The sequence below is a fragment of the Drosophila rhopaloa genome, unplaced genomic scaffold, assembly GCF_018152115.1.
Source record: "Drosophila rhopaloa isolate 14029-0021.01 unplaced genomic scaffold, ASM1815211v1 contig_178, whole genome shotgun sequence".
In the NCBI taxonomy this organism is placed as follows: domain Eukaryota; kingdom Metazoa; phylum Arthropoda; class Insecta; order Diptera; family Drosophilidae; genus Drosophila; species Drosophila rhopaloa.
Window position 1 is genome coordinate 5,375,241 of NW_025335059.1, and position 26,933 is coordinate 5,402,173.

The 26,933-nt window shown below is 38.1% G+C and overlaps 2 protein-coding genes across 4 annotated transcripts in view; one reads left to right on the plus strand and one right to left on the minus strand.

The window, feature by feature from the left end:
- The window catches only part of LOC108052859 (heparan-sulfate 6-O-sulfotransferase 3-B), an 85,210-nt gene that overhangs the window by 42,010 nt on the left and 16,267 nt on the right, over positions 1–26,933 (plus strand). The gene's annotated exons all lie outside the window — the stretch shown is intronic.
- On the minus strand, positions 23,284–23,890 carry LOC123037590. Its single transcript, XM_044459176.1, has 2 exons — positions 23,772–23,890; positions 23,284–23,713 (listed from the first exon to the last, which is right to left on the minus strand). Exons 1-2 carry the CDS (start codon positions 23,828–23,830, stop codon positions 23,521–23,523), a joined length of 252 nt encoding a protein of 83 aa, XP_044315111.1. The 5' UTR covers positions 23,831–23,890; the 3' UTR covers positions 23,284–23,520.

Consider the following 26,933-nt stretch of genomic DNA (forward strand, 5'->3'; position numbering starts at 1 on the left):
TTATTAGTCTTAAGCAACAAAGAAGACCCAATGAAACCGATTATATTAAAGACTGATTAGATTGTTGCCAATTGGTAGAGTGCGCTAATCAAATAATAATAAATAATAATAAAATATATATAAAATAAAAAAAAAAAAAAAAAAAGCGTTGGATAGTATATTAAAATGTAGCATACTTTTTAACGTTCTTCCTACAATTTTTGTTTCTGCTCGATAAACATTTGCTGGTGTTTTAACCGCAGGAAACACATACTTTTTCCCACAAAAGGGAGACCCATTAATTGCGGAATTTTGTGGGTGGCAACATAACTAACGGTAATTAGCTACTTTATGCCACGTGGACCACACTCTGCCACACTGCCACACACCAATGTCGCTTGTCAAAGCCCCCGGTCGAGTTTATGTTAGGAATTCCGTGGCTCGTGTTCGTTTTGTGGTCAATTGGGAATTGCAATTAACGCATAGTTTCATTTTTATTGCTATTCGGGTTCCAGGACTAGACTGTGTTTACCCAACATCAAAACGAAATCCACTCACTTATTTGCCCATGAAAAACGAATGTATAAATTGTTCTGGGAACATAAGTATCTTTTATGTGTTTTTGCCTTGGGTTTAATATATGCCATTTAACGAAAACTGTTTGTCGCATTAAAAGCCAAAATATATTATTTTTGTTAAGTCCAAAGATATCGCAAACATGAGTAAAAGAAATATAGCAAATAAAATGGAGTATAATATATAGAAATACATTTTATTTTTAATGGGACAATATTTTTCACAAGTGTCTTATAATTGAGTACCTTTTTAATTTGAACATGTTATATATTGTTAACTAACATAGTAATACTATCAAAGCATCTCTCTACCAAAATAGATTTAATGAAAACTAAAACTTCATTAATTAAAATTACATTTAGTTCAAATACATTCAATGGTATGCCATTGCCAGTGAAACTAATTTTGTGTTTTTTCTGCACTTTCAAACCATTGGATTTTTTTTGCCCCTCAATTCAATTAATTTGAAAACTAAAAAAAAGAACTGGCATGGCAAGGTGAATTAGTCGGGTAGTAGTTTTATTACCTTAAATGACCATTAAATGTGGTGCCGAGGTGGTTTTGCTGGCGAAATGTCTGCTTCACCTACACACTCAGACATGAGAGTTTTGTTTTTAATTGAAACAAAATATTTTTCTTTCCTTCATTTAATTAAAATTTAAAGTGCAACGTAAGCAAGAACAATACACGAACTGGGCGCCATTGTCAATTAGCTTTATCTGCCTGCAGGCCTTTTAATTTCAAGTATATTTTTACATTTTATTTCATAAACTTCCAAGAAAAAAAAATGTGAAAAATTTGTATATTTAGGAAATTTTGCACATAGCGTGTATAGAAAATATCTTCTTTGGGTTCCTTTTCCTGTCGGGTGTAAATTCTTAGATAAATCGTTTGCATTTTAATAGCATCATTTGCGTTTTTTCCATTGCCTCTGAAATAATTTTTCGATTTGCATTTAAATTCAATGCAGGGTTATGATCTTGTCAGCCCCTGAAAATGCCCAGGTATATATTTATTATTACACAAAACTGAAAAGGAGGAGCAAAGATGATGAGCAACGATTCACTGGAAATTCGATTTGTATTTGCAGACCTATTCACTATTTTGAGTGACTGTAATATCCTTAACTTTGCCAAGCTCTTTTGCATTTTAATTCGATATGTCAAAACGAGTCGTTAACAACAGTGTGCGGTCGTCAGCGCTCCAGCAGTCAACAGCTGCCAGTCAAAGTCAGAGTAGGCCCGTTGCGGTTTCTTCTAAATGGTGGAATACGAATCCTCCTCCTTGTGTGTGGCCTTTAGTGCCAGTCAGTCAGCCAGTCAGTTAGCCAGTCAGTCAATCAGTCTGCTAGTGTCTATTGTCTACCCATCCAGCCATTTAGTTAGTTAGTTGGACGCGCCACAAAACGCGACTTCAGACATGGCCTCCAGCTCACAGACAGAGTGTGTCTGCCACTCATAGTGGTTTTCCTTCAAGCTGAAGCTTAATTATATAACTTATTCAAATGTTTTTTTCTAATTCCCACAGGATAGTTTTTATTATTAAAAGTGCACTGAATTAACTATAATGTAATTGTAATGGAGGGAATAATATTTAAAATAATATTTTATTTATTTTAATGGGATTGAATTTAATAAGTAATATTGAATAAAATAATATAACACCAAGACTTTATTAAATTTGAACCAAATGCACAAAGATCCGTGAGCATATTAAATAAGAGTAAATGTGAAAGTAAAATTTTCCCCTTAATTTAAAGTTCTTGCGGTCGTCATCTTGTTTAGTGTTTGCGGTTTTCACACACACGAAATGTATTGCTTATTTTGCTAAATCAACAAAAAGCTTAAAATTAAAACCTTTTAAGATTTGTGCATTTAATAAAACAATGTATGCCAATCAATATAGATTATATATTTATTTTAAACATTCTATACAAAGTGCTTTTCAAGCGAATTAGAAAATATTTAAACTGCTAGTCCACAGAAGGTACCAATAACAAACCACATTTCCCCAGTTTATTTACGCACTTCTAAGTTTCTTATCAACATTTCTATGTTCACTGTGCGTATGCTTAATGTTAGCATTGCATTGTTTATATTTCAATTGAAACTGCTAATTTATCTTGTTCTACTTTGCGATGTGTACCATCTCTCCTCGTTTAATGCCCCCTGCTTGCGTTTGGAATAAAAATTTCAAGCAATTTCAGTGCGGTGGAAGTACAATTTATCACATTGACGCTGATGAATTGTTCGCTTCACACTATGACAACTTTATCGTTGACTCTGGTTGGCGATGGTGTCTTCCTCTATCCCCAAACCCACTCCCTTCTCTGGTTAGTACTTTCTGCTCTTGTCTTTGCGTTGTTTCTGTTGAATTGCTTGTAAAATGTTTTGTAACTGTCACGGCATGCGTCCTTCCAATCCTCCCTTTCAGCTGGTGCCTCCGTGTTTTCCGATAATGATTTAATGTCGTTGGTCTTCTTGCATATTTTACAAAATACTATAGCTTTCTGGGCAATTTCATTCGAGCTGGATCGTTATTATCCATCTTCCATATCTCTTAATCTGAAATAACAAAAATAAGAAAAATTAATAACTATTTAAAACCATTTGCAATTTTGTATCTGTCTTTTAAGCAAGTACCCACCTAAAATCAAATCTAGACCCGAAAAATGTCCTTCCAGAATCCTTTGTTTAAAAATCAGCATTGAACACCGAGCAACACTTTTTCAGTAGGTCGAGAAACACTTTAAGATGATTTCGCTTTATGAATAATTCAGCGGAATATAACCACCCTTTATTTCGCATAGTATGCGAGTGAAAAATCACAATCTTCCAAACTTCAATCAGGCGTACTTTTTTATTGTCGGGCATATGCTTCCCGGCAGCTGTTCCTTCCTCTCGACACACATGAAGCAGATCTCCCGATGATGTACTGAAGGGCTGGTTGTTTCTGGCGTTGTAACTGCTGCCGTTATAACTGTCACTTGTCCTCGATACACTTGTCTGCCTGTCTGCCATGATGCTGCTCCTCCTGGAGCTGATGTCATTTCTGCAAAGTCCTTCGGCTCCCCTCGCTTCCGTCTGCCGTTAAAGGTTTAAATTTATGCGCGGGAAACCAAAAACTGTAGACGAAAAATTGATATTTTATGGCTATGAATTATTACCAGCGATTATCTGGCAGCGTTCTAGAGATAAAAGATTTTTCTCTTTTTTTTATTGGCTGAAAGTGCTAGGATAGAACACACAATTCGGTAGTAACATGCATGATGGAACCATTAATATGAAAGCACTTTTCGAACTCTCAGCGGAAAAGCCAGTTGAAGGGTGAAGTCAACTTACAATGGGATTGTGTTAAAAAGTTTCAAACACAATAAATAAACAGATACATAGAGCCAGAGGATGCGTTTCCGAGAGTCATTGAGAAATTGCATTACCCGCTGTTGAGTATTTGAATTGAAATAATATTGCTGAACGGCGCAATATTGGCTTAGAATGGATATTGTGCACTCGTCGGTGAACAAATAACTTTATGTATGCATTTGGAATGCGATTATAGTGCACTTACATGGATCTAAGCTCATGGGAATTTTGTAGAGTGTTTGTAAATTGGATTTATTTGTAATAGCTAACTGGCATTCGATACTGGTGCATAAAACAATTGAAATGCACAAATTGCGAGTTTGACCGTTTGTATTTGCGATTGCAATTTGAGCATTTTCACTTTGTCTTCATTGGCTTGGACTTGTTCAAAGTCAAATTGATGTCAATACATTTTTGCGGAGGAACACTTGACTTGCTCCACTTAAAATTCCTCAACTTTGTGTGGTGCACAAGCCATTTGGCCGAATGGCTTTTTGAAATGAAGCCAACTACTTGTCACAGCCACCAGAAAGCACATGAGGCACAGGGAAAAGGAGGCCAAAGGAGACACTTAACTCAGCTTGACACACTCCTCCGCACTCTTCAAGGCTTCAATTGTTTGCCCACCACGGCTCTTTGGCATGTGGCGAACAAAAGTATTATCTAAAGATAGTCCCAACGGAGTCAGTGACCCCTGAAAGTCGACATATCTACATGGTGGGCAAACATCAAGTAGTTCCTATATATAAATATGAAGTAATTACATTCAATTATAACTAGTTTTATAGCTAAATCAAGTTAACTTTTATGGCAAATAGTCTGTAGTTATGGATCATTTAAATTTGAAAACAATACATATAAAGCAGTTGTGAATTAGTTTATATATAATTTTGAAATCGGATGTCTTTTATAAAAGTTCTTAGCATTCAAGTGCAATTGTTGAACCCCCTTAGAGAATTAAACCACAATCATTTAGAAGTGTGCCACTTTAAAAACGGATTTCTGTAAGAAAAAGTGATATTCTGTGTGATAATTCTGGTTTGAAAGGCCATGAAAAGTTTGATAGGATCATATCCTTTCTGGTGAAGCCTATTGCTCATCTCCCCCGACAGCAGGGCAGCACTTGACGGCCGGCTGAAGTTGCCTGTCTTGTCGAGAGCTCCATGCACTTCCTGCAACTCCAAGTGCAGCAACAGCAACATCAATGGCGTCGGAAAATGCAACTGGCGCTGCTCCGGAGGAGGCGCCACTGAAGTGTCTGACGTTCACGTGTGAGTAGCAGCAGCGGCAGCTGACAGTTGACATGCTGACGGAGTTCGAGTCCTGCGACACAGACAAGTCCTGCATTAAGTGATGCCAAGTTAGTCTTTTTCAAGTTAGATAATAGTCAAACATTACAACTATTTGGTGATCAAAAAAATATAGGATAATATTGCAAGGTTAAGGTCTCGTTTTGGTTTGGGTTAATCAAAATGTAATTTGGGGAATACTGGAAAGTACTATACTGATTAAATATGGGATAAATTGTATTAATTTGTACAGAGAACTTTTTATTCTGTCATTATTTCCTATCTAATATTTTATTAGTAACAAAAGCAGATCCCATTGCAACTAAATTTTATTTTTTGGTTATATAAATTTAATTGCCAAGAAATTTTTGTAAATTTACCTTAAAATAAATAAAGTCAAAATTAGTTAGTTAGGTAAGAGGTTTTAAAAAATTTTGTGAATTTTTACTTTGTGTATTTAATGAACATTTCTAATTGTGTATGATTCATGTAGGTTAGTTACTATTTACTTGAATTTGTTCGTTTTCAGCATCACTGCCCTGTAATATGACTGCATGCGGCGAGTGCTATATTACATTTAATAGCTTCTCTCCCCAAACTCTTCGGGCATTCAATTTATTTCCTTTCAGAAACATTTTATACACACGTTGCTGTGTCGTGCTTTTTGAATTTTTCATATCCTCTTCTCGCGACTCTCTTACATAATTGCTTTTGGGGTGCTTCGCTGCTGTGACTTTTGTTGCGATTTGCTGAAAGCCATGATTTCATTTTAAATGAGTTTTTGATTTATGCATTAAACACATAATTGTAGCACATTTCATATTTCTCTTCCGGCGTCCTCGCCGGCATTCTTTCCTTTGTCCTCGGATTCTGCCGGAGGATTTGTCTGCCATTTGGTGTGCATAATTTAATGTTTGGCTTGATTTATGCGGAGACGCCAAGACAGCGAAACTCTGAAAAAGGTTTTAATATAACAAATAAGTTTGGGATTTTGTTAAATGGGTTCATAAGGCATTTGATCTCAGCAGAGGATTATGGTGAGAAAAAGACAATTCAACGCAGATGAGAAGGGCGCACAAAAGATTCAAAATACTATTTTACTTTCTCTTTTTTTTTTTCAAAAAGCACAGTATGAATAAATGTGAGCTAGTCCTTAGGCTAATCGTTCATTAAACGTTGACTAAGTTTTTCAACCAACGCCTCTTAGGAAATTGCTTCGTAACTTGCAAGAATGAAGAATATTTTACATTTTCCACTTTGAATCAGTTTTTGGCCCTAAGCGCATAATTCCATTAAAACGAACCCCCCCAAAATCTCTCGCACAGATAACAGTTTTCAAATCCTTTCCCATCTAGCAGACACAGGGAGATAGACAAGTCCCAAAAAGGCGTCCTTACAGCAATTAAACTAAAAGCAATTAGATGCACTGGCAATAAAAATTTAAATATTCATATTTTCGGTCCACATTAAATGGGGCATGTGGTAAGAGGGTAATGCACACTGAGATTACTTACTGCAAAATGATGTCAAATTATTGAGAGCTCGTTAAACATTTCTGCCATCCGCCTCCGGCTTACCCAGTTTTCCCCACTGCGCGTAATGGAGTGTAAAGTTTTGAATATTTTCCCAAAAATAAATAATGTTGATTTCATGTGCACAAACTTGAAACTTGGATTATGAGGCTAATAAAAAGTTGACCGAGAGGTGTTTATTTTGGGGTCAACATGTTGAACATAATTAGATTTGAGTTAAGTTTTTTGCATGAAAAAAAAGGGCTATTGCTAATGGAACAGTATTTTTATATCTGATCAGCAGTTTAATACGATTATGTCTGTTTCCAAGCTCCGTAAATCAATAAGGTTAAAAGGTCAGGCCAGAGCGTTGCCAATTTCATTAGGTTTGGACTCGTTTCTCCTTGCTATTTACGCATGGAGGCAAAAGTGTTTGAAACATTTATACTTTATTGCTATTTTGCATGCATAAATAGTCGTCGGAGGAGAATGTGGATGTGGAGCTCCCAGAATCAATTCCATACCGCCGAGCGCCTCTGAAGAGTTTGCCAAGTGGGTCACGTATCGCCAGTATCTGTATCTGCATGCCCTTAACTACACAACTTTGGGAAGTTATGCAGCATACTTTTGGGCTGATATACACACACTTGTATGTATAATACTCCCTTTCGTTTTTCTTGTTCATTGAATCGAATTTCGAACATTTCTCTAGCTTTCTTTCCTGCTCTGCTGCGGAGAATAAAAATTCAATTATTTCAACTGACTCCAGCCATTTGTTGAGCAGACTTTTACCATTCGTTAATGTATTTTTTCGTAACAAAGCAATTGTGAGATATTTATTTAAATGCAAAACACGACACTTTAATTAACATGTACCAATTGATTTACGCCGCATTAATTGCCGTGTCACATGTTCGCAGCCTACCAACTGCAATTCATTTAATTAATGGCTAATGTAAAAAATGAACAAAGGATTCGATATATTTTTACCCTTTCCATTTATTATGCCAGCAACAAATATAAATTTATGAAGCAGTGATATTAATAAGGTTAAATACAATTCATATTAACACTCCCATCAAATTATCGAATCATCTGCCTGTCATGCGTAACTTCTTTCAATTATTTTACTGCCATTACTATTGAAAAAAGAAGGCAATTTGCATAATTATAATTGATTATCAATGTATGTACAACATATGTCTGTTCAAATATTAACCATAAATCATTACAAATATTGAATTAAAATATTAAACGACGGAAGGCAAATAAAAACCAAAAAGGCCAGTGAAATAAATGTGAAATGAAACCCAAAGAGAACGAGGAGTTGCCTTGGCAGGCAAGTGTGGGCCAAGTGCCACTAGAATAATGTGTCAATAACGTGCGATTATATCGACTACAATCGGGCCAACTCCCACCCGATTTCTAAGACCCTTAACGTCAGTCAGCCAGCCAACATATTGCGGGTAAAAAAAAAACGGGGAGCACGAGCAAATTGTGTGAAGTTAATAAAAAAAGGGAATCGGCAACCGTCGCCCCTTGAATGAGGTTCAATGGCGAAGTGGTTCGACTTTTGCCCTTTCTTATTTCTCCTATTTGCTGCCGCTGCTGCTCATTTTATACTTTTGATATTCCTAAAAGTCACGTATTTATTTTTATTTCATTTTTTCCTGTCTGCCTTGTTTTTGCAAGGGCTAACGGAAAAAATCAATTGCGCGCAAATTGAGTAAATGTCATTTAGACATCCGCTTTGACAACCAACAAACCCGACTAAAGAACATAATCATGAACACAAAGGCCCACACTCACGCGCCTGCCACAAAGTATGCAACAATGTGGCATCTGATCCCGCCATTGCATAAATATGTGAGTTGACAATTTCCAAGGCTTTAAATGAATATATGCTATATATACATATTTACTTTAGGGTGGACGGGAGTTGAATATACATTTTTTGTTCATATTTAAGCTAAATATAACTTCTTGTTTAAGGTTTAAAGGAAATAGTCACATTACCCATACGCACTGTTGAACATATTTTTATTTATTGCCCAAACAAACACTTTAATATAAATACCGCTTAAGTCCTTTAGAGATATAGCACACCAATAATTATTAAGTGTCTAAATTATTTAGAGACAAAAACATCTGAATTTTAAATTTTAGCGGTTCACCCTAATGCTGATGTGTGTGCTTTACCACTTTGAACACAATCTAATGTCAACAGGACAGACACCGAGAGACTCCTTCGGCGTCAGGCATTGCACTATGTCGTCTGTCCGGACCGACTTATAAATGCGGTTTAGCTTCCATCTGGTTTTGTCATAAGTGAACAGACCCCAGTCTTTGTATTTGAGTGTGGGCGGATGTGTCAGTGTCTGCGGCTTGTGCGTATCAATGGAGCAGTTAGTCGAGTGGCACTCCATGCTTCTCGTTGATTTTATTGGATTACCAGGCAAATTTTGTAGTATTCCTCGGCCTTATCCCCTTGCAAAAGCATATTGAATATCCCCCATGAACCCAAAATGGCTTTACTTCGGCAATGAGTTTTTTGAAGCATATTTACTTTTAATTGATATGGGATTCAGGGTGGATAATGGCTGAAAAGTAAATATGCCAAATTCAAATTGAGAAAGTTTGAAGCACGTAAATGGACAAGTATTGAAATGGCAACTAAGGACTTTGCGAAGTCGAAATATATTGATTTCAAGTTCCTAATATGTAAGAGTTTCGATTTCGGTGAGGTGATAAAAGCACTCTTAACCATATATATTTTCATATTGTCGTGAATTTAATAATGAAATAGTTATATTTAAATTATTGAACAAATAAGACCCAATATATCATATGTGCTTGTCTAATGGTTTTGTTAAAAAAATAAGAAAACATTTTTGCAGTTTACCTCACCGAAATCAGCTTTCAAGGTGACAGTCTAAAAACCCATCCAATCGATTTCGATGATAAAAAGCTCTCTCGCCTTATTTTTCTCTTCGAAGTGCATTAAAAGAATTGCACATTGAGAGACTCCTTTCCTTGCAATATTTCTAATTTCCCCCAGCTTCTGATGGCTGCCAGGAATGTAGTTGACGCACAGCTGCGCTTCTGTTTTTCTCAGCCACAGGAAAAAATCTAAAAAATATACAGAGTAAAGAGGAAAAACAACAAGCCGCACATTTCGTACAGATTCACACGTACACATGGGTAAATACCGACAAACCCACGACAACTAGATGTAGGACCATCTGATGGGCGGAGTGTGGGAAAACGCTCGTTTTAATTGTTGAACCACACAAGTGCTCACATAAGGGTTGGCTGGGGAACTGGGTACATCTACCAATGAGCAATGGGAACATTTCCATTTCATTTCAGCTCGAGTTGAGCCCAGACTTTGCTTAACCCACATGCAGAGAAATCAACTTGAGTTGCATTTTAATTTACACACCAAAATTTTCCTACGGCAAACATGCCGCAGCCAAGGGCCATAAATAAATAAAACTTCAGCTAAAACTAAAGCAAATACTTTCGGCAGCTCAGATACTAAATGGGTGTATGGACTAAGGGGGAGCGGAGGGATTAGGAGAACTCAATTTGCCAGCAGCAGAGCAAATTCGTTAGAATCCAGGTGCAGGTTGGGAGGCAAAGAAAAGCAGGTAGTCCTGCTAAATCGGCGGAAAAACAAGCGGCAGGAAGCGAACAGCATGCAAATCAGTTGGGCATGCGGCAAAATGGTGTAAAAGCAGCACAAAAACGAACAAAATCGCCAATCGAAGTTTGGGTAATCGAGCAGTTGAGACGCGACCAGGGGGATGCGGCACACAGAAAGGATACACGTTCCTCAGTTGGCGTATTCTTGCCCTTTTTCTTGCCCTCCATTAGGTCCTTCTGTTTCTAAGATTCACAAGAAAAGGCTACCTGAGAAGTTCTTAAAGCTTCTTTTAATTTGAATGTTTGCCAAAGGGAACAATAAAATGGGAGAATGCGAAAAAAATCTTAAAGAAATCGATTGGTCTTAAGGTTAAAATAAGATTTTAGCAGGGCCAATCATACATTAACATCTTAACAAACAAAATATTTGAAAAATTTTCAGAACTTATTTGAAACTTTTGATGCCTTTTAAGTTTGATCATGATTTGTAGATAAAAGAAATTTAACAAAAATAAAAGATAAACATATCTCTACTATTTTAACAAAATCCTTTAACAAAAAGAAATTGGTGTGGAATATTCGATTTAAAAAGACAACTCATAGCAAACCAAATCACAGTTTTTTAACCAAAATTCCCACCACTGAACGTTTTTCCCCCATAAACCTTAAAAAGGGGCCACCGGAGGACTGGAGTGAATGCAAATAGCGCAGGTTGGCGCAATAAATTTGAAACGTTTTCACGTTGCAGTTTGACTTTCTGCAGTTCCCCATTTATTTGTGCTAACAATTTTGTCGCTTGCAAACCGACCCCCTCCCCCTCCCCATTTCCATTCCCACACACACAGTGGAATACATATATATTTTTTTTGAGCATTTGCCATGACAATTTGCTGCTCAATTGAACTCGCACGGATTGCAGGCTCTCCTGCCTCCGGCTCTATCTTGCTCACTTTGTCAGTGGCTGCTCACCTGTCCCTTTGCCCTGTTTTGCATAAGTTTGACAGCTTTCTCTATGTGTGCATGTGCCGCTAACGAAGTCATTCAGCGCTTGTGTCAGAGGCGTTCCGTGGGGCCATGAAGCTGGCCAGGAGTGCGGGAGTTTGGGGGAAGCCACCTGGTTGCAGCTGCAACTTGCCCAAAAAGCGCGTCACGAAGCTGCGTTCATTATGTTGCCACTCTGCCACGTCTATGTGGCATGTGTGTGTGTGTGTGGAAGAGTGGTATGCGCCGGCATCCTATGCTTTTCTACCCTTCCAAAAGGAATTTCCATTAGACCATTTTATATTTTTGGACATGCAAATTTGCATTTAAATTTAAAGAAGAAATAACCACTTTTATTATTATTTACTTACTACCTAATAATAAAGCAAACAAGAATCGTTATTATAAATAATAAATACCAGAGATAGATGCTAAAAGCGGTTGTAAAACAAGAATTGCCTGCAGAACTTTACCAAATTTAATTCTTTTAGGATTTAAGGATATTTCATGTAGCTGGGAGGGTATTTCATTATTCCATGCTTTGGTATGCGAGAATGGCCGTCCTATCTTGTTGTTTTTTGGGTACTATTTTGCGGCCATTGCAACTGTCGGGATGTCAGTCGGATTGGGGCGGAACAGAAAAGGGGGCGGGGCAGGTGTTGTGGCTGCAGCTGCGGCGCTGCATGTCCTCTCTGATTTATGTTGCCAATCAGGCATTTTGCTTGCGGTTGCACTCCGTTACGCGCCGTGCTCGTCGCTCCGTTGATTTGTTACCTGTACGCAGCGTAAACAAGGTTGCAAATGGATTTGGTGCGACTGCCGCAAAGTTTATGAGCTCCACTTGGCTGTACATCATCCCATTTGGTGTTTTCCGGATAAGCCGCTTACTGAATCAAATAGGTCGAATGGACTGAGTCTCCTCGAGGGAGATTAAACCGAGTCGAGTGTGCTGCCGATTACTCCTTGACATCGTTTGAAAGAAATTGCATTTGCCCCAGCTGCTCATCGGATAATGGCAAATATATAGCCTACTTTTCGGGATATATTAGACAAATGTCTGAGCTGTGTTACCTATAAAATATTAAATGCATTTGCAAAGGCACAGATATCCAGAGAGCCAACGAAGGAACGAAATCCAAGTCGGGTCCCATAATTCAACGTTTGAGTCAAGATACTTGCCAAGTTATCTAAATGCTAGCAGGAGCAATCTTCTATCGCCACCTCCTCTCCATTTTCGTTTTCTGGCAAGCAACTGGGCCAAAATCTTTCCACTTTGCTAGCCATCCGTTTTTATTTCATTTCTTCTCTTTGTCCTTAGTCTCTTCGAAGATTGAACAAGAAAAACGCATTACGAATTCCACCACGACTAAAGGGAATTATAATCTTTTTGGTGAAAATTTTAAAGCGAATCTATCGTGCTTATCATAAATACTGGCCAAAACGAAGAGAAGATTTTCCCTATTTTCCTTCCCCTTTCGATTAAACTCCTGGCCCTTAAATGCCCCGACATCTGTCACGTTTACTCGCATGGACGCACGTATGATGAATACTTGGCAATTAGGGAGGCCGGCGAATCCCTGTTGACATAACCAGGAAGAAATCATTTAGGAAACGTTCTTGTCAATTCCGGCTGACGTTTGAAGCTGGTCTCTGTGGTGGTGGAAGGGAAATACCCCTACCTATATAAATATATTATTTATTTACTCTCCTGATTTCGGTTGTCAGCTACGTGCTGCAAATGCCTAAAAAGATATTCAGAGATAAATTTGCTGCATTTTTTTTGAATTGGCTGACATATGTGTGTGGCGATTTGATTGATCATTTATTGTTGGTGTGCTGAAGAAAAGACCTAATCAGACTACTTTGTATTATCAATTTATTCTGGGATTTCACTGGGCTGGTAATTGTGATAAATTATACAAACCAAATAGGGAGCTTAACAACGAAACAGTTTAGATTTATGGTTCATTTTTGCCTCACAACTTAAAGTCTTTTAACTAGTAACAAACAATAGTAAATAACGTAATAACCTTTCAATATTTATATCTATTTAGGAATTAAAAAAAATTTATTTTTAATAATTTTGAACTTTTATATTATATGCCTTCTTTAAAAACAAACAAATCGAAGGCATACCTGAAAGTTAAATGTAAATATTGTGTCAGTCAAAAGGGACAACATTTGGGGATACATAATAATTATCCATTTCGATATATATTTAGTTGAAATACATCTATTTATTTTACAACCATTTAATAAAGTTCATATTTGTTTATGTTTACTTACAGGTATGCTTCTAATCTTATGCCCAGGGTAAACAAACGTAAGTTTATGGCTAAACCTCCAGTACTCATAAAAATGTTTTGCCACAAAATCTCTCGACATAAGCGAGTGGGATTGAAGGGTATAATTTGTGGGTAAGTTATCCATTCCCAGGGGATAGCGGTGAGGGACACTTTAGTGCTGCACGTCGTTGTAAATTGTCAGATTATTTGATTTGTGGTTAAACACAACCTAGACGCAAAACGAAGCCCCAAACAAAGATGAGTCGTTAAAAGGGTGCTAAAATCAAGGAGTTGTCTTGGAAATGGGTAATTGGGGAACAGAAATAATGGCAAGCCAATGGAAATCCAGAAACGCACTGAAACTGCACGATACCGAGATCCCAACGGTGAAGGGAAACATCTCTCTGAGCCACTTGCCAATCCCCCATATATGTGTGCAATGTATGTTGTTTTTGCGCCCCGGCGCTTTAGTTGCTTTTTATGAATTTTGTATTTGTGCGAGTAAATTCCCTTTTGCCGGTGCCACATGACGTATGAGTAATGGCTTTAGCATGCCCTGCTTTTGTCTCGCACTGTCGGCATTTTTGTTGCAGCTTCTGTTCTTGTTTATTCTGCGGTCGCGTTTACCACCGCCCTCCAACCCCCCACCACCCCCTCAGCGGTGCCTGTCCGCAATCGCATATGCATGGATTTTATCCGAAACTATGGTATAGTGAATATATCTGCTGTGTGTCTGTGCTCCTTTTGTTCCTGGTGTTGCTGCTGGTATTACTGTCTGCCTTTCTCCTGCTTTGTCAAATCGGTTTGTTTAAATTGAATACTTTGTAGCGTTTTGTTAAACGGGATTTTTTTCCACAAGTCCCACCAGTGGGATAAAATAAAAATGAATTGTTGTTCAATTTCAGAGGATAAACAACATGACAGCATCGAGCTTTAAAGAATGATCAAAGAGTTAAATTGTTTTTGCAATTAAACTAGTGCTTAAAGTTTGTACAACGAAATAACCCCAATGAGATTTATTAGGTATTTATGTCTTTTGGCCCACCACTCTTCGACGTCGTTATATTTGCCTTAATGAACCCTTCAACACAATTCAAAAATTTCATACCCATTCATCATTTTGCCGAAAGATTTCTTTGCTTTTGCGGGGCTAAATAAACTCAGAAGGCATGCACTTGGGACTTAATCTGCCGCATAATTCAAAAGCCTCTGCATCATGGTCTGACAGGCCAAAACCGAAGGAACCAAGAACCCACAGAATCGGGCGAAAAAAACCCGAACACAAACCTAAACCCAAACCCAAACCGGCGAATGGAGGAAAGAAAGTTTCCTTCGAGGCAGAAAAGTTTTCCTCCCGTTTAGCTGTTCCACCCACGCCGCCTTTTGCCGTTGGTAACTTCATATTTATATAATAACTTTATGTTTATGTTGTAGATTTTCGTCCCATTCCGTTCCCTCCATGAGTGGGGGTAAATTTACAATAACAGCGATGGGCAAAGTAGATGGAAAGCAAGCCAAGGACAAAGACTAAAACAGCAAACAAAGTGCAAAAGCACACATACTGAAGCTGTAGCCATAACAAAAGGCGCGTTGGCGTCTAAAGTTGATTTCTTAATGTCTTCCAAGCATCCACTGTTTGTCTTGATGAAGAAAATGGCAGAGCCCAGCGATGATACACCCACATATGTAGTCAAGTCGAAAGCCATTGCCCGAGGCAATTTACACTGAAGCTGTTTATTTTGAAACACTTGCCGGGACGAAAAGCGCGCACAGCCAATATTGAGTGAGCCACTATGACAAAGTCAGGTCCTTGCTGTCTTCGACATTCGCACAACGGAAGCGGAAATGTGCATTATTTGATATGACTCTGTTTTTGTTACTTGTTGTTGCGCTTTTCCACACACTCGACTGGTTTGGCAGCAAAGCAATGTCCCTTTGACAATTTTAAACAGAGTTGTTGAAGGGCTGGTCCGAAAAGAAATAACTTCGGTGATATGCGAAGAGTAATTTAATTGAATTCCCTCGACCACAAAGAATGCTCAATGGCATATGGAAAATGGAAAATTACCCAACCAAGAAAAGGCAGTAATAAATTTCCTTGCAGAAACTGAACTAATATTGAATTCAAAAGAATTTATATCCATTTCATTGATATCTACATTTTAATTAAAGTTTTATACTCACTGCAAGAGATTTCGAGTTTGAAAAAAAATGTTCTTTTCTATTTGAAATTTTAATAACCTTTGCTATTTTCCACTTCGTCAGCTACAAATAAGAAAATTCATTTTCGTTTACCTTTTGGGTGAGCTGAAAAGTTTTTCCCAACTAACTTGGCTTTTCTCCCTACTCCTCCTGGATTCATGCACATTTTATTATCATATTTATTAATTTCCTTGAAATCCATCCTTCAACCTTTTTAAGTCAATATATAATACAATTCAGATTTTTCTCCTCAACAAGTTGCAAACAATGTGAAAACTATTTTTTTCTTTCCTCTTTCGCCATAAATTTCACTGCTTTTTGGGGGTGATGAGGGGCTGCATTTGACAGACTTTGAATTTTTGGTATAGTTCACATCCAATCTCGCCTCATTTATTGTTGCTAGAATATAGTGTGTGTGTGTGGGCAAAGGCTTCATTCAACCGCAGGCGCTGAAATTCAAAAGCGCACAAAACTTTTTTAGAGGACACAACGGAAAATTTGAAGCACCTTAGTTTGGTCGAAAGTTTTCGAGCGCCAAATAATAAAAAATAGGTCCAAAAAAACTATACTTACACACAGCTGAGCGGGCTAGACAGAAAACCGATATTCAAAGACTAAAAAAAACTCTGTCGAAATGAAGAGAAAATATGCAGAACAAAGTTTTCGCCACGCCAGACTCTGTGGTAAATGAAATTTTAATAAACCCAAAATGGTCTTTGGCTAAATCGCGTTTTCTGTTTCTGTGGGCGTGCAGCGATGTTACGCATACGCCATGTAAGCCGCCTTGTGGTAAATTTTAATTGGCTTGTCGCGGGTTGGTATTTTTTCACTGCATTCGCTTGATTTTGATTTTGCCGCTTGCCGACAGAGGCATGATTAAAAACTTTATATAGTTTCTCGCTGGTTTTGGTTCTGGTTCGGTTTCTGTTTCCCATTTGTTTTTGGCATTATTGCAGGCAGAACTTTTGTATGAGAAACTTGGCTTCAAATTGGCCACGCCCACCCATCAAGGGAAAGTTGGGCCGTTGTCGTTCGTCGGTTGGCATGACAGCGATTTTATATAAGAATAGTTGGCCCATAGTCCCGGGGATACAGGTAAAGTTTAGGATTTTAATTAGTTTCGGCCGTCGCTTAGTGCCAAAGCAATTTGTTAGATAGGGCTAACTCGCCTTAATATAAATCTCACTCTCCGTCTCAGCGTTTAATATTACCTGTCTACTGTGGTCGAAGGGATCTCTTTAGTTTCAATTAATTGCTGGAAATTTCCTAAGAGAATAGATGTTTTCTACAAGTTGGGCAAACGAAATTGCAGGAAACATTTGTTTACGAATAGTTAGCCACTTGGGTCACTCGCTTTTAAGTACTTACTTGAACTGAAACAATTGCCTTTTGCCAATTTCACCCGGCTAATAGTATGTGCATAATCAATTTATCTATAAATTCTTTACTAATGAATTAATTAAGTGACGGTTATTCGCGTCCCTGTAATCGAAGACAAAGCCAACATTAATGTACTTTGCAAACTTCAAAAGACAAATTTAAGTTATTTCTCTTGTTTACACTTTAACACTGCCAGTATTTGTTGATGTTAATTAATCATCTGGGCTTGACGTGTAGGTGTCAACATTATCTTTCGCCAACCACTCACATTCCATTCACAAAAAAGTTGAGCATTTTAATTACATTTACTCACACCGTAGTCTAAGCTCAGCAGGATGCCAAAACCGTTTTAATATATGCCACAGACGTTGTGCCTTTGGGTTTCCATTAATTTGTTGCTCTTGTTTGGTATTCCCCGGGCTTATTATTATGACTTTTCATTGGCTTCTTCACACATGATGTCCTGGCAAAGCATTTCCCACGTCTGCTCTTATTTATTGGATTTGGGATTTGCTGATGCTGCCTGAGCAGTATTGGGATTTATTTTTTTCCTGCGCCTCCCGCTTTCCTTGTTTTCCAACAGTAGCCTGTATAATTAAGTTTGGCCTTTGATATATATTCACCCACCTGTCTCCCATCGGACTGCCATCAGTCACTTCTTATGCAAATGCGGTTGGCCGTCGTCCTGCTCACTCAACCACACGTGTGAAACTCCATGAGAAAAGAACAAACGTCGACTTTCGGATATGCTTTTCAGCTTGTTTAATTATTAAGCATTTTTTGGGAGTATTATAATCTTAATAAAATCATAAATAAATGTATTAAAAGTTAGATTTAAAAGCTTCAAAAAACCATTTATGTTTTTAAATAGCTCGAGTGTCACCAAAACTAGATTTTGTTTTGAAAATTAATTAAATGGTTATTTGTTTTGTTCTTTTGGTAATGAATAAAATTTTTAAAAAATGTAAAAATTTCACAAATGACCGCAGTGCTTTATTAACTGAGCTACCTGCAATACCCTTCTTTGCCACGAATATATATCGTTTACTTTCTTATTCAAAATGGTTCCCAAATGTGAAATTCCCTGCCGCTGCACAAGGGCGAAATAAATGTCGAGAACTGAGACGTGGGGTCACGTGCGTAAAAAGTTGTGTGTGTGCTTGTCTGTCGGCGGTATTCTCGCCAGTTGCCAGGACCTTCATGCAACTCCCTCCGCTGAGCCAGCAGCATATTCAAATGCATATTGATTCTGCGGTCCATCAGCTGTCACTGTCTGTGCCCCCGTGCTGCTTGTTTACAAGTGCCGCAATCATGATACGCATCGGCAAACCAGCCAAGGGTCCACCTGATGGGATCAGCCAAAAACCAAGAAACAGCTTTGGGGGAAAAAGAAGGACCCACAACATACATAGCTGGCAGAAGGCCAGAGCTAAACATATCCCCAGCCAAGTAGACAAAAGCAGCAAAAATTTGCATATCTTCCTGGTATCCACCGAGTGTGTGTTCTCTCCCATTTCTCTGTCTGTTTTTGCACTTTTCAGGTCTTTGCTTTTCTCCTACTATCCCACATATTGCTGGCCATTTAAGACCTAAATGGTAAATAGACCTTTCGGCTTGTTAATAAGGTATTGGCAAGTGGGGAACTGAAGTCAGGGCAAAAGGAAATCAAAGCGCAGAACCCTAAAGACGTTTGTTCAACCATTAGTAAATTTACATTCAAATTTTAGTTAATTAAAAGTCTGAGAAAACTCCTTTCGGTATACCAAATATGTGCGTTCAGTTAGGGTTTAAAAAGTATTTTTCCTTTCACAACTTGAAAACAGAAACTTTAAACGGAAACTGGTTATGTGTTAGTCTATCGAATTACAAATCCCAAGCAAGTAAAGCAGCATTAATATCCTGCCAGAATTACCCCACTTTGGTTTTAAATCGAACACAAGCCCTTGCCCCCTTTCTAATTGCTTGTTCACGTCCTTCTCCATCCCAGCACCAAATTTGTAGCTGTTTTGCTCGTCTCGAAGAGCAAGAAACGAAAAAAAACAGGGAAAACAGAGTATAAATTTGCATGAAACAGCAGCAGCAGCAGCAGCAGCAGCATCCCCGATTCGAATCCTGCAACGTGCGTTGCGATAAATCAAAAATCTGCAGCCAAGGCAAGAGGGTTACCCTAACCACGGCGACTTTCATCCTTTCAGTGGCGAACGAGGGAAATGCATTGGCCATGCAAACATTGCTGATTGTGTAAACAGCAGTGAGAAGCAGAGTGAAGACTTTTTGGGGCAGACGGGACTGGGGCAGGGGTGCTACTTTCTGCACAACAATGAAATTGAATTTCAATGCCATCTCCCTTATTGTTGTCAGCCCTGGCAATAATTGTTCGTGCTCACATGCACGCGTGCATGTGTGCTGCATATACTTGAGGCTGCCACGATGGTCCTCAACTGCATTCCACGCTATTTGCCAATGATTGCATCTTTTTACCAGACCCGAAACAACAAGGAAAACAGTCGCATCCTGGAAACCATTATCGCCAGCAGTCGAGCGACAGCGTCCCAATCCTGGCGCTCCCAATTCCCATTTGCAGTTGCCATTGCATTTGGCATACGTGTAAATCGTAAATTTCCGTCCGCAAAACGAATGGTAACCGGAATGGTAAGCGGTGGAAGACCCAGAACCGGAGTCGCACCAGTCCAAGACCCGGACTGCACAGGGCAATAGCTCATTGTGGACAGCGACAGCGACAGCGACGGCAACAGAAAACAAAAGTCACTTCCTCGGTAATGGAATAAATATCCGTGAGGACCATCTTTCTCTGCTCGCGCACTCACATATAGGGATTGTCCAACATTTTGCGGCTATTTATGGGACGGACTTTATGGCTGGCAATTGAAAATAAAGGTGCCGAGACGGAATGCATTGTTGGGAGATTTATTTATGCCTGAGATACAATTTTAATTTCGGTATGCGGACTTTTTGCGGTTTAGTCTCTTTATTACTTAAATTAATTTAACTCAACTATTCCGCAGGGTGTTTCAAAATATGTTTTCAATTTCAAGTATTCAGTTTTCAGTAAAAGGACTATTAAATTTATGATATTCAGTTCAAAAAATTAATAGTACTTATTTTGTTTTACACAGTGTGTATTATTAAAAGTTCATATCAATTTAATATTTAGAAGGTAGGCAAAAACCCAGGAATTTATATATAAAACTTTATGGTCTTAAAGGTTTTTCTAGTTATCAAGACTTCATTTCCACAGCAGTCTCCTTCAGTCTGCAAAAATGCCATGCAATTGTTAAAGAAACCTTGGCTAACAAGAATTTAAAATTGAATAGTTCAAATTTTGCTTACTGATTTCCCAGAAATTGTTATTCAAAAATCCAATTTCATCGCATCAATGCAGAAGCAATCCCCAGCACATCGCCGTTTTTGTATATTTTGCATATTTGTCACATTGAAGATGACCAGCTGTGAGTTGGGACATGATCCGCATCCGCATTCGCATCCGCATCCGCTCCTCCTTACCTGTGCTCACTTTTCACTCCTGTTCGATTGAGCCAAGAAGGAAATGCGAGACATGAAAGCTCTTATGACATTGCACACAGTGATGCGGATGCTGGAGTGGATGGTGGCTGTCTTTTATTGTCGGCGGTGTATAATTTTCACACTCCTGGCGCGGATGCGAATGCGGATGCGGATAGCAAGGATGGTTGTTTGTGCTACCATTGGACCTCCGGCGATTCGCCCACCCCATCACGGCTGATTTGATTGCACTGAGCTTTGGTTCTTGGCTGCTTTTTTTTGTCCTCCCTGCGTTGTGCTTCTGCTTCGTCCACCATTTTGATTATGTTGCAGCATTTTTGCATCATAATACTCATAAATATTTATGAACCAAGTTGTCTAAACATGGAACGGACATAAAATACCGCTTCCACAATCTTTCGTTCTCATGCATTTAAAGCAAAGCCGATATCAAATACAATCAGGCAAATGTCTGGGCCAAGCTTAGGCAAATGAAGTCGTATGATATGTGGTCAGAGTTGAAATGAAAAATGAAAACATAAAATCACTTTTCCTGTACATAGCTATTGATTGCTGGAAAAATTCATTTAAACGAACTGTTTCACTATGCGGAAAGTCATTTCGTTCACCAAAAAACTGTCGAAATAAATTGAAAGCATTGGCCAGCAAAATAATCTAACCATACGGGAACGATATCAATTTGCCTCCGATGTGTGCAAACAAAAAGAAAAGAGAAACGGAGATTATTTGGCACTTTGTTTTAGTACGAATGCCCAAAAGAAAAATTCGATTTTTTGCTGATAAAATATGTTTTGATTTGCAGACATTTAGTTGGCAGTTAGTTTTCCCAGTTGGACGAAGTTTTTCAAACCAGAATGACAATTTGATTAGTTCAAAACGAGTTAAAATTTGTTTTTGGCTGGTTTTGTTAAGCCACAAAACTTTGCGACAGGTTTTTATGAAAATTCCATTTAGTTTTAATGATAAGTTCGTGGGGAAAAATCATAATCAATTAATTTGTGAAATTTAAAGGTTTTTGTTTTTAAGGATACATTTATAGTTTTGATTAAAATTATGAATTAATTGTGTCCCTTTTATTAAGCTGCACAAAAATAGATGTTAATAAAACTGGCTCTCATGGCGTATACATGATGGTTTTTTGACATCACGTATACGCCATGCGAGCCAGTTTTATTTGCATACTTTTAGGATCTATTAAAATCCTTTAAACGTAGACAAGTCACTTTAAATATACGCTACGACAGACAAGTGAGGCATTTAAACATAACATGCAACAGCATGCTCAAGTTTCAAAATTTCTGAGACTCCTCGCCGACTTCTTAGTTTTCTTTGGTTCAACTCTCAGCTGGATTTCGGGGATTGTCGGAAACTTGTCTTCACTTTTGACTTGTTCTCTGTGCGAAAGGCACAACGTCGGCAACTACAACAAATGACTCATTTTCCACGCACTTCATTCTACTGTTGCCGCCTTCAGTGCCAAAAGTTTCTCGCCAGTCTGTGCAAAACCAAACAATGCCGTCGAGGGGGAGGATGAGCAATCAACTTCTTGCTTCCTTGATATATATACCCCCCAGTTTTGCATTTCATATGGCCTGGATATTTATCATAAATTTGACTGCTCTACGCTATTGCTTTGATGCGGTTTCCTCTTACTATCCCGCTTTTATCTCGCCCTGGCAATCGCCTTGATTCATAAATTATTTCATATTTTATTTCCTCTGCGTGATGCAACAAAAAAGAAAGACTAAATAAATAAATGCACGCTGAGCACTGAGAAACACGCAAATATATACAGAATGTTCGCCTTTCGAGAAACGACTATACATATTTCAGTCTCTGCCCCACGGCGATGCAATAAAATGTCTGCTTCTGCTGATTTTGTCTGGTCTTGTCCAAGCATTGGCCAAAGTAAACATAATAATAATAACTCCAACTGCAACTTAAATGTTCCTCTTTGGGATGCTTCACGTTTAACATACCAGTAAAGTGCATAGAAAAAATGGAAAGTTGTAAAATGGGGCCAAATTAACAAAACTCAACAAAGAATGCGCAATAAAGAAAAGCTGTATAATTAACTGAAAAATGAAACTAAAATTGTGAAGTGTCATTTAACGTTATCTTTAATATCAGATAGGTAAACTAGACAGAACGTGACTGCGTTCCGGTTATCTTAATATAATATATATATGTATGCTTGTTTACATTCAATCATTAGTTAACTTGTTGACTGAAAATACTCTATTACAGAATGCAGTAAAATAATTGGCGTGGTAAATTTTTAAATTAACAATTACATGCGATTTTCTCCAACTATTTTTGTTTATCAAAACATCTAATAGCACTTAGCCCCACTCATAACTTTAAAAAATTGTTTCCGATTTATAAGATATATTTAGCTAATTGTTATTTAAGCACTTTTTTTTTGTAATCAGTAAAACTAGTTTTACTAATGAAAGCTACGAGTTAAGAAAGTGTGACTTTGCACATTTCGTAAATTGTAATTTCCCACAAAAAAAACACAAATTTAGAATTTAGGTTTTAGGGCGTTTTATTTTCCCAATTTATTTAATTAAAAAATTTGTAGTTTCTGGAACCTACCGCATACTTTTCCTGATTTATCTAATCCATAAGCAATTGAATTTATTTTTGCGTTAAGTTTCTGATAAATACAATAACAAGTCACCGTGTAAACTTTACACGTATAATTTTTATGAAGCGATAAGTGTGGCAAATATTGATAATAGGGTTTATCTTTTTGTTTAGAAATTTACTCTTCTATTTTTTCGCCAGTTTTGCAGTAGAACCAATGATCAGTATAGCAAACACCTCCTTTAGTTCGGGCAGCCCAATAGGCATCCTTCACGTTGTCGGATACACTCTTGGGCCGGCCAGTTGGAACGAAAAACCAGATTTCATAGGTGGGATTGTACGACAGCACCTTGCGTTCCAAACCCTCAGAACTGAAGGAGATGTAAATAAATTTATTAAGGTAATTGTATATTCATGGTAAGGAGTTACCTTTGCTGGCTGGCTGGCAGCAGCAGGATAATTGCAATTATTATTGCACTCGGGTTCATGTCGTTGGTGTCGGACTTACTGATGGCGAATGTGAGTTATTTGTGTTTTCACCTGCTATTATTTACGAGCCACTCGAGGTTATCGCCTCGCGTTGTGCTGTTGAGTGCGATAAAGTAGTGTGATGTCGAAATGGCAGCTACGAAAAAAAAACAGAAAGTTGCATGCAATGCCAAGCCAAAACGAAATAGAAATGAATTAGAGCTTACCTCCGGGTTGCCAGCATGTTTTGGCCAAAAGTGAAGGATGAAAAACCAGCAAAAAAAACAAGCAATTTTTGTTTTTCAATTTTTTTTTATATTTTGTGTGGAAGCTAAAAATTACAGGGCATTTTGTAGTCGTGTTGGTAAACAGAGCGTATGAGGAATATATTGTCACTTGCCTTCAGTCTGTTTTTTAAGTCTACCCTTTTAGCTGGCAAAGAAGGCCAAATTTTTAATATAAACACGACGAATAAACACATTATAAAGGTAGGGCACCAACGAAAAGGGTGAAGCCTTCACTTTTCATTGTCCGGAATTGGGTAAATAAATAAACAAAAGGAAAAATGGGAGCAAGTCAAATAAGGGCCCGGAAAAGACATCGTCTTTAATATTTCTGTGTGCGGTATATGAATGAGCAAACAATTGAGCCAAAACCAACAAGAAACCAAACAATAACATCAAATGCAATCGTGGACAATGGCAGGCACTTCTTTGCACATTTTTGTGCAAACAAATATGAATATTTATCTTGTCCGGCAGTAACGCCCTCAAAGCAATCTCCACTCATAAAGAAAGTCAAGTGAGATAGTTTGTTGTGCAGTTTATAATTTGCAGTAAAGTTTTCGTTTTCATTTCCTTTTCAAGGTACAAATTGTATTGCTCTTGTTTTACTTTTAAAGTAGCAGAAGATGGTTTATTTTCTAGGACAATGGGTTGTCATTCGTCATGATTTGGTGCGGCCTTGCATGCAATAGCATAATAAGCCAACCGAATAGCTCCACTTCGCCCCCACTTTATGCATTTCGTGCGGCAGTCAACACTCATACGCCTCGTTGCACGGGTTGCTGCACGACTCGCTTCATTGTTGTGGCATATTGTTTCACATTTAGAAGCCGCCCAACCACAGGCAACAGGCAACTATGCACGCAGATAAAAAGATGATCTGGAATACATCTTACCATAAATAAATAAATAATCTTGTATGTAAAATATTTAAGATCCAAATCTTTTTATAGAGGTTTTTGTAAAACAAATTTTGCTTATGGAAAGTTAGGATTACGAGATAGGTATAGGTACGTTGGTACTTTAAGCTGAAAAATAAATATTGATAGTAATGATAGTTAGAGAACCAAAATCTTGCTAAAATGATCAACAATTAGCATTTGGAAAATAGTAAAATTACATTTAAAGGTTTTATTCTTTATTTATTGAAGCCAGTATTCTCTGAGTGCAGCCACAACGGAGATCTGAATGCATATCGCAGCGAGGGCACATATGCAAGAACGAGCAAACGTGCCGGCATGTGCTCGTCCTGGAGTTTTGAGATGCCAGACGGAGTGGTATGTGTTGGGCCGCCAACTGCCGAAAATAGTTGCATATAAAGTGCTTCGAATTTAATTAAATTATTGTTGGACACTGTGTGCAGCTGATGGCAAGACAATATATAGTTTAGTTTTCAGTTTCAATTACAAACGAAATCCCAATTAAGTTACATTTTAATGTCCGGTTATGACAACCCGGACTGCAGACTTCTTGGCCTCGGCTCTCGGAAACACTATCCCTGCATATGGGTAATACGTTAAGTGCTTCGCCTGACTCCACTACAGTAATAAAAACAACAAGGGAAAACAGATCCCCAAGGGGCAGAAAACGCTTAGCAGATTAGCCAGGGTATTCTTTTTCTTTTTGATTAAAGTGCGAACATTTACCAACAATACCGAGCTTGCCAGGACAATGGCCGAAAGCCAAATCAAATCAGCTGCAAACACTAAACAAAACGGACCAGAAACAGGAACAAAATGAAAGCAAACAAAGAAAAGGCGAAAAAAATGCTGATGGAAAAAAAGGACAAATCCGTTGTTTTTCTTTTCTTTTTTTCTTTTTTTGACATTTCAATCAGCATTTTTCATGGGACTCACACATAAACACAAACACATAAAAGAAAACGTTAAGGAAATCGCATTATAGGAAAACATTTGACCATTTTTCATGTCCTGCCAAAACAAATGTCAAACAAAAATTGAATTGTGGCAAAAAGATGACAGTGCCAGAACGCGCAGTAAATGTTCGAAGTTGAAATATCCGCATTAAATTGTGTATACCCGGCGTATGAGTAATTTCATTGGGAAAGCACTTTCGCACAGCATGTGCACGACAGAAAAGATGCGAAAAAAATTAAATAATATTATTAGTAAATTAAAAAAAAGAGAAACAGAATTTGATTACAGGTTGCGGTCGCATGAATGTCAAAGCTATGCTATGTGCGGACATTTTTTATTCCGTTCAGTTGATCCTATTTGCCTTAAATGAATTCCTATCATTTATCCTTTTCCAATTTAATATTTAAATTCCTCTGACAGACCGCAGCCAGAACGCTTGCCTTATCCGTCACCCTCAGACCTTTTATGCCTGGGAATTACCTACGATTCAGGCACTTCCGCTTAAAGCCTTATGTAAATCCTGACCTGGCATCACCGGAAATACATGAAAAATGGACAAAGTCCGCAGAAATGCCTAGCCTGCAACCCCCCACAGTAAATACTGGGGAAAAAAATGGTCTTTCATTTAAATTTACGCGCCAACTTGAGTACAATAAAAGCAAATGTGAAACAGTTGCCCCGCAACGAACAGCAGCGCCAGCAAGTAAAATGTAAAGTCCAAAAGTCCACTTAACAAGAAAATTGTTTCCATGAGCATTTTTTTTCCTGCCCTATGCATTAAAACCATTTTCATACCCGCGCTTATTATTAGCTCTGCCAGCGTGTGGGTGAAGGTAGCGCCATACAAAATACTTTGCACATTTTTATGACCGTGACAGTGGGACCAAGGAGCCCATGGAAACCTCTGGCTCCTCCCGACTCTCGTCCACGCTCTCCTTCGCTTTTCCCATTTCCCATTTTCA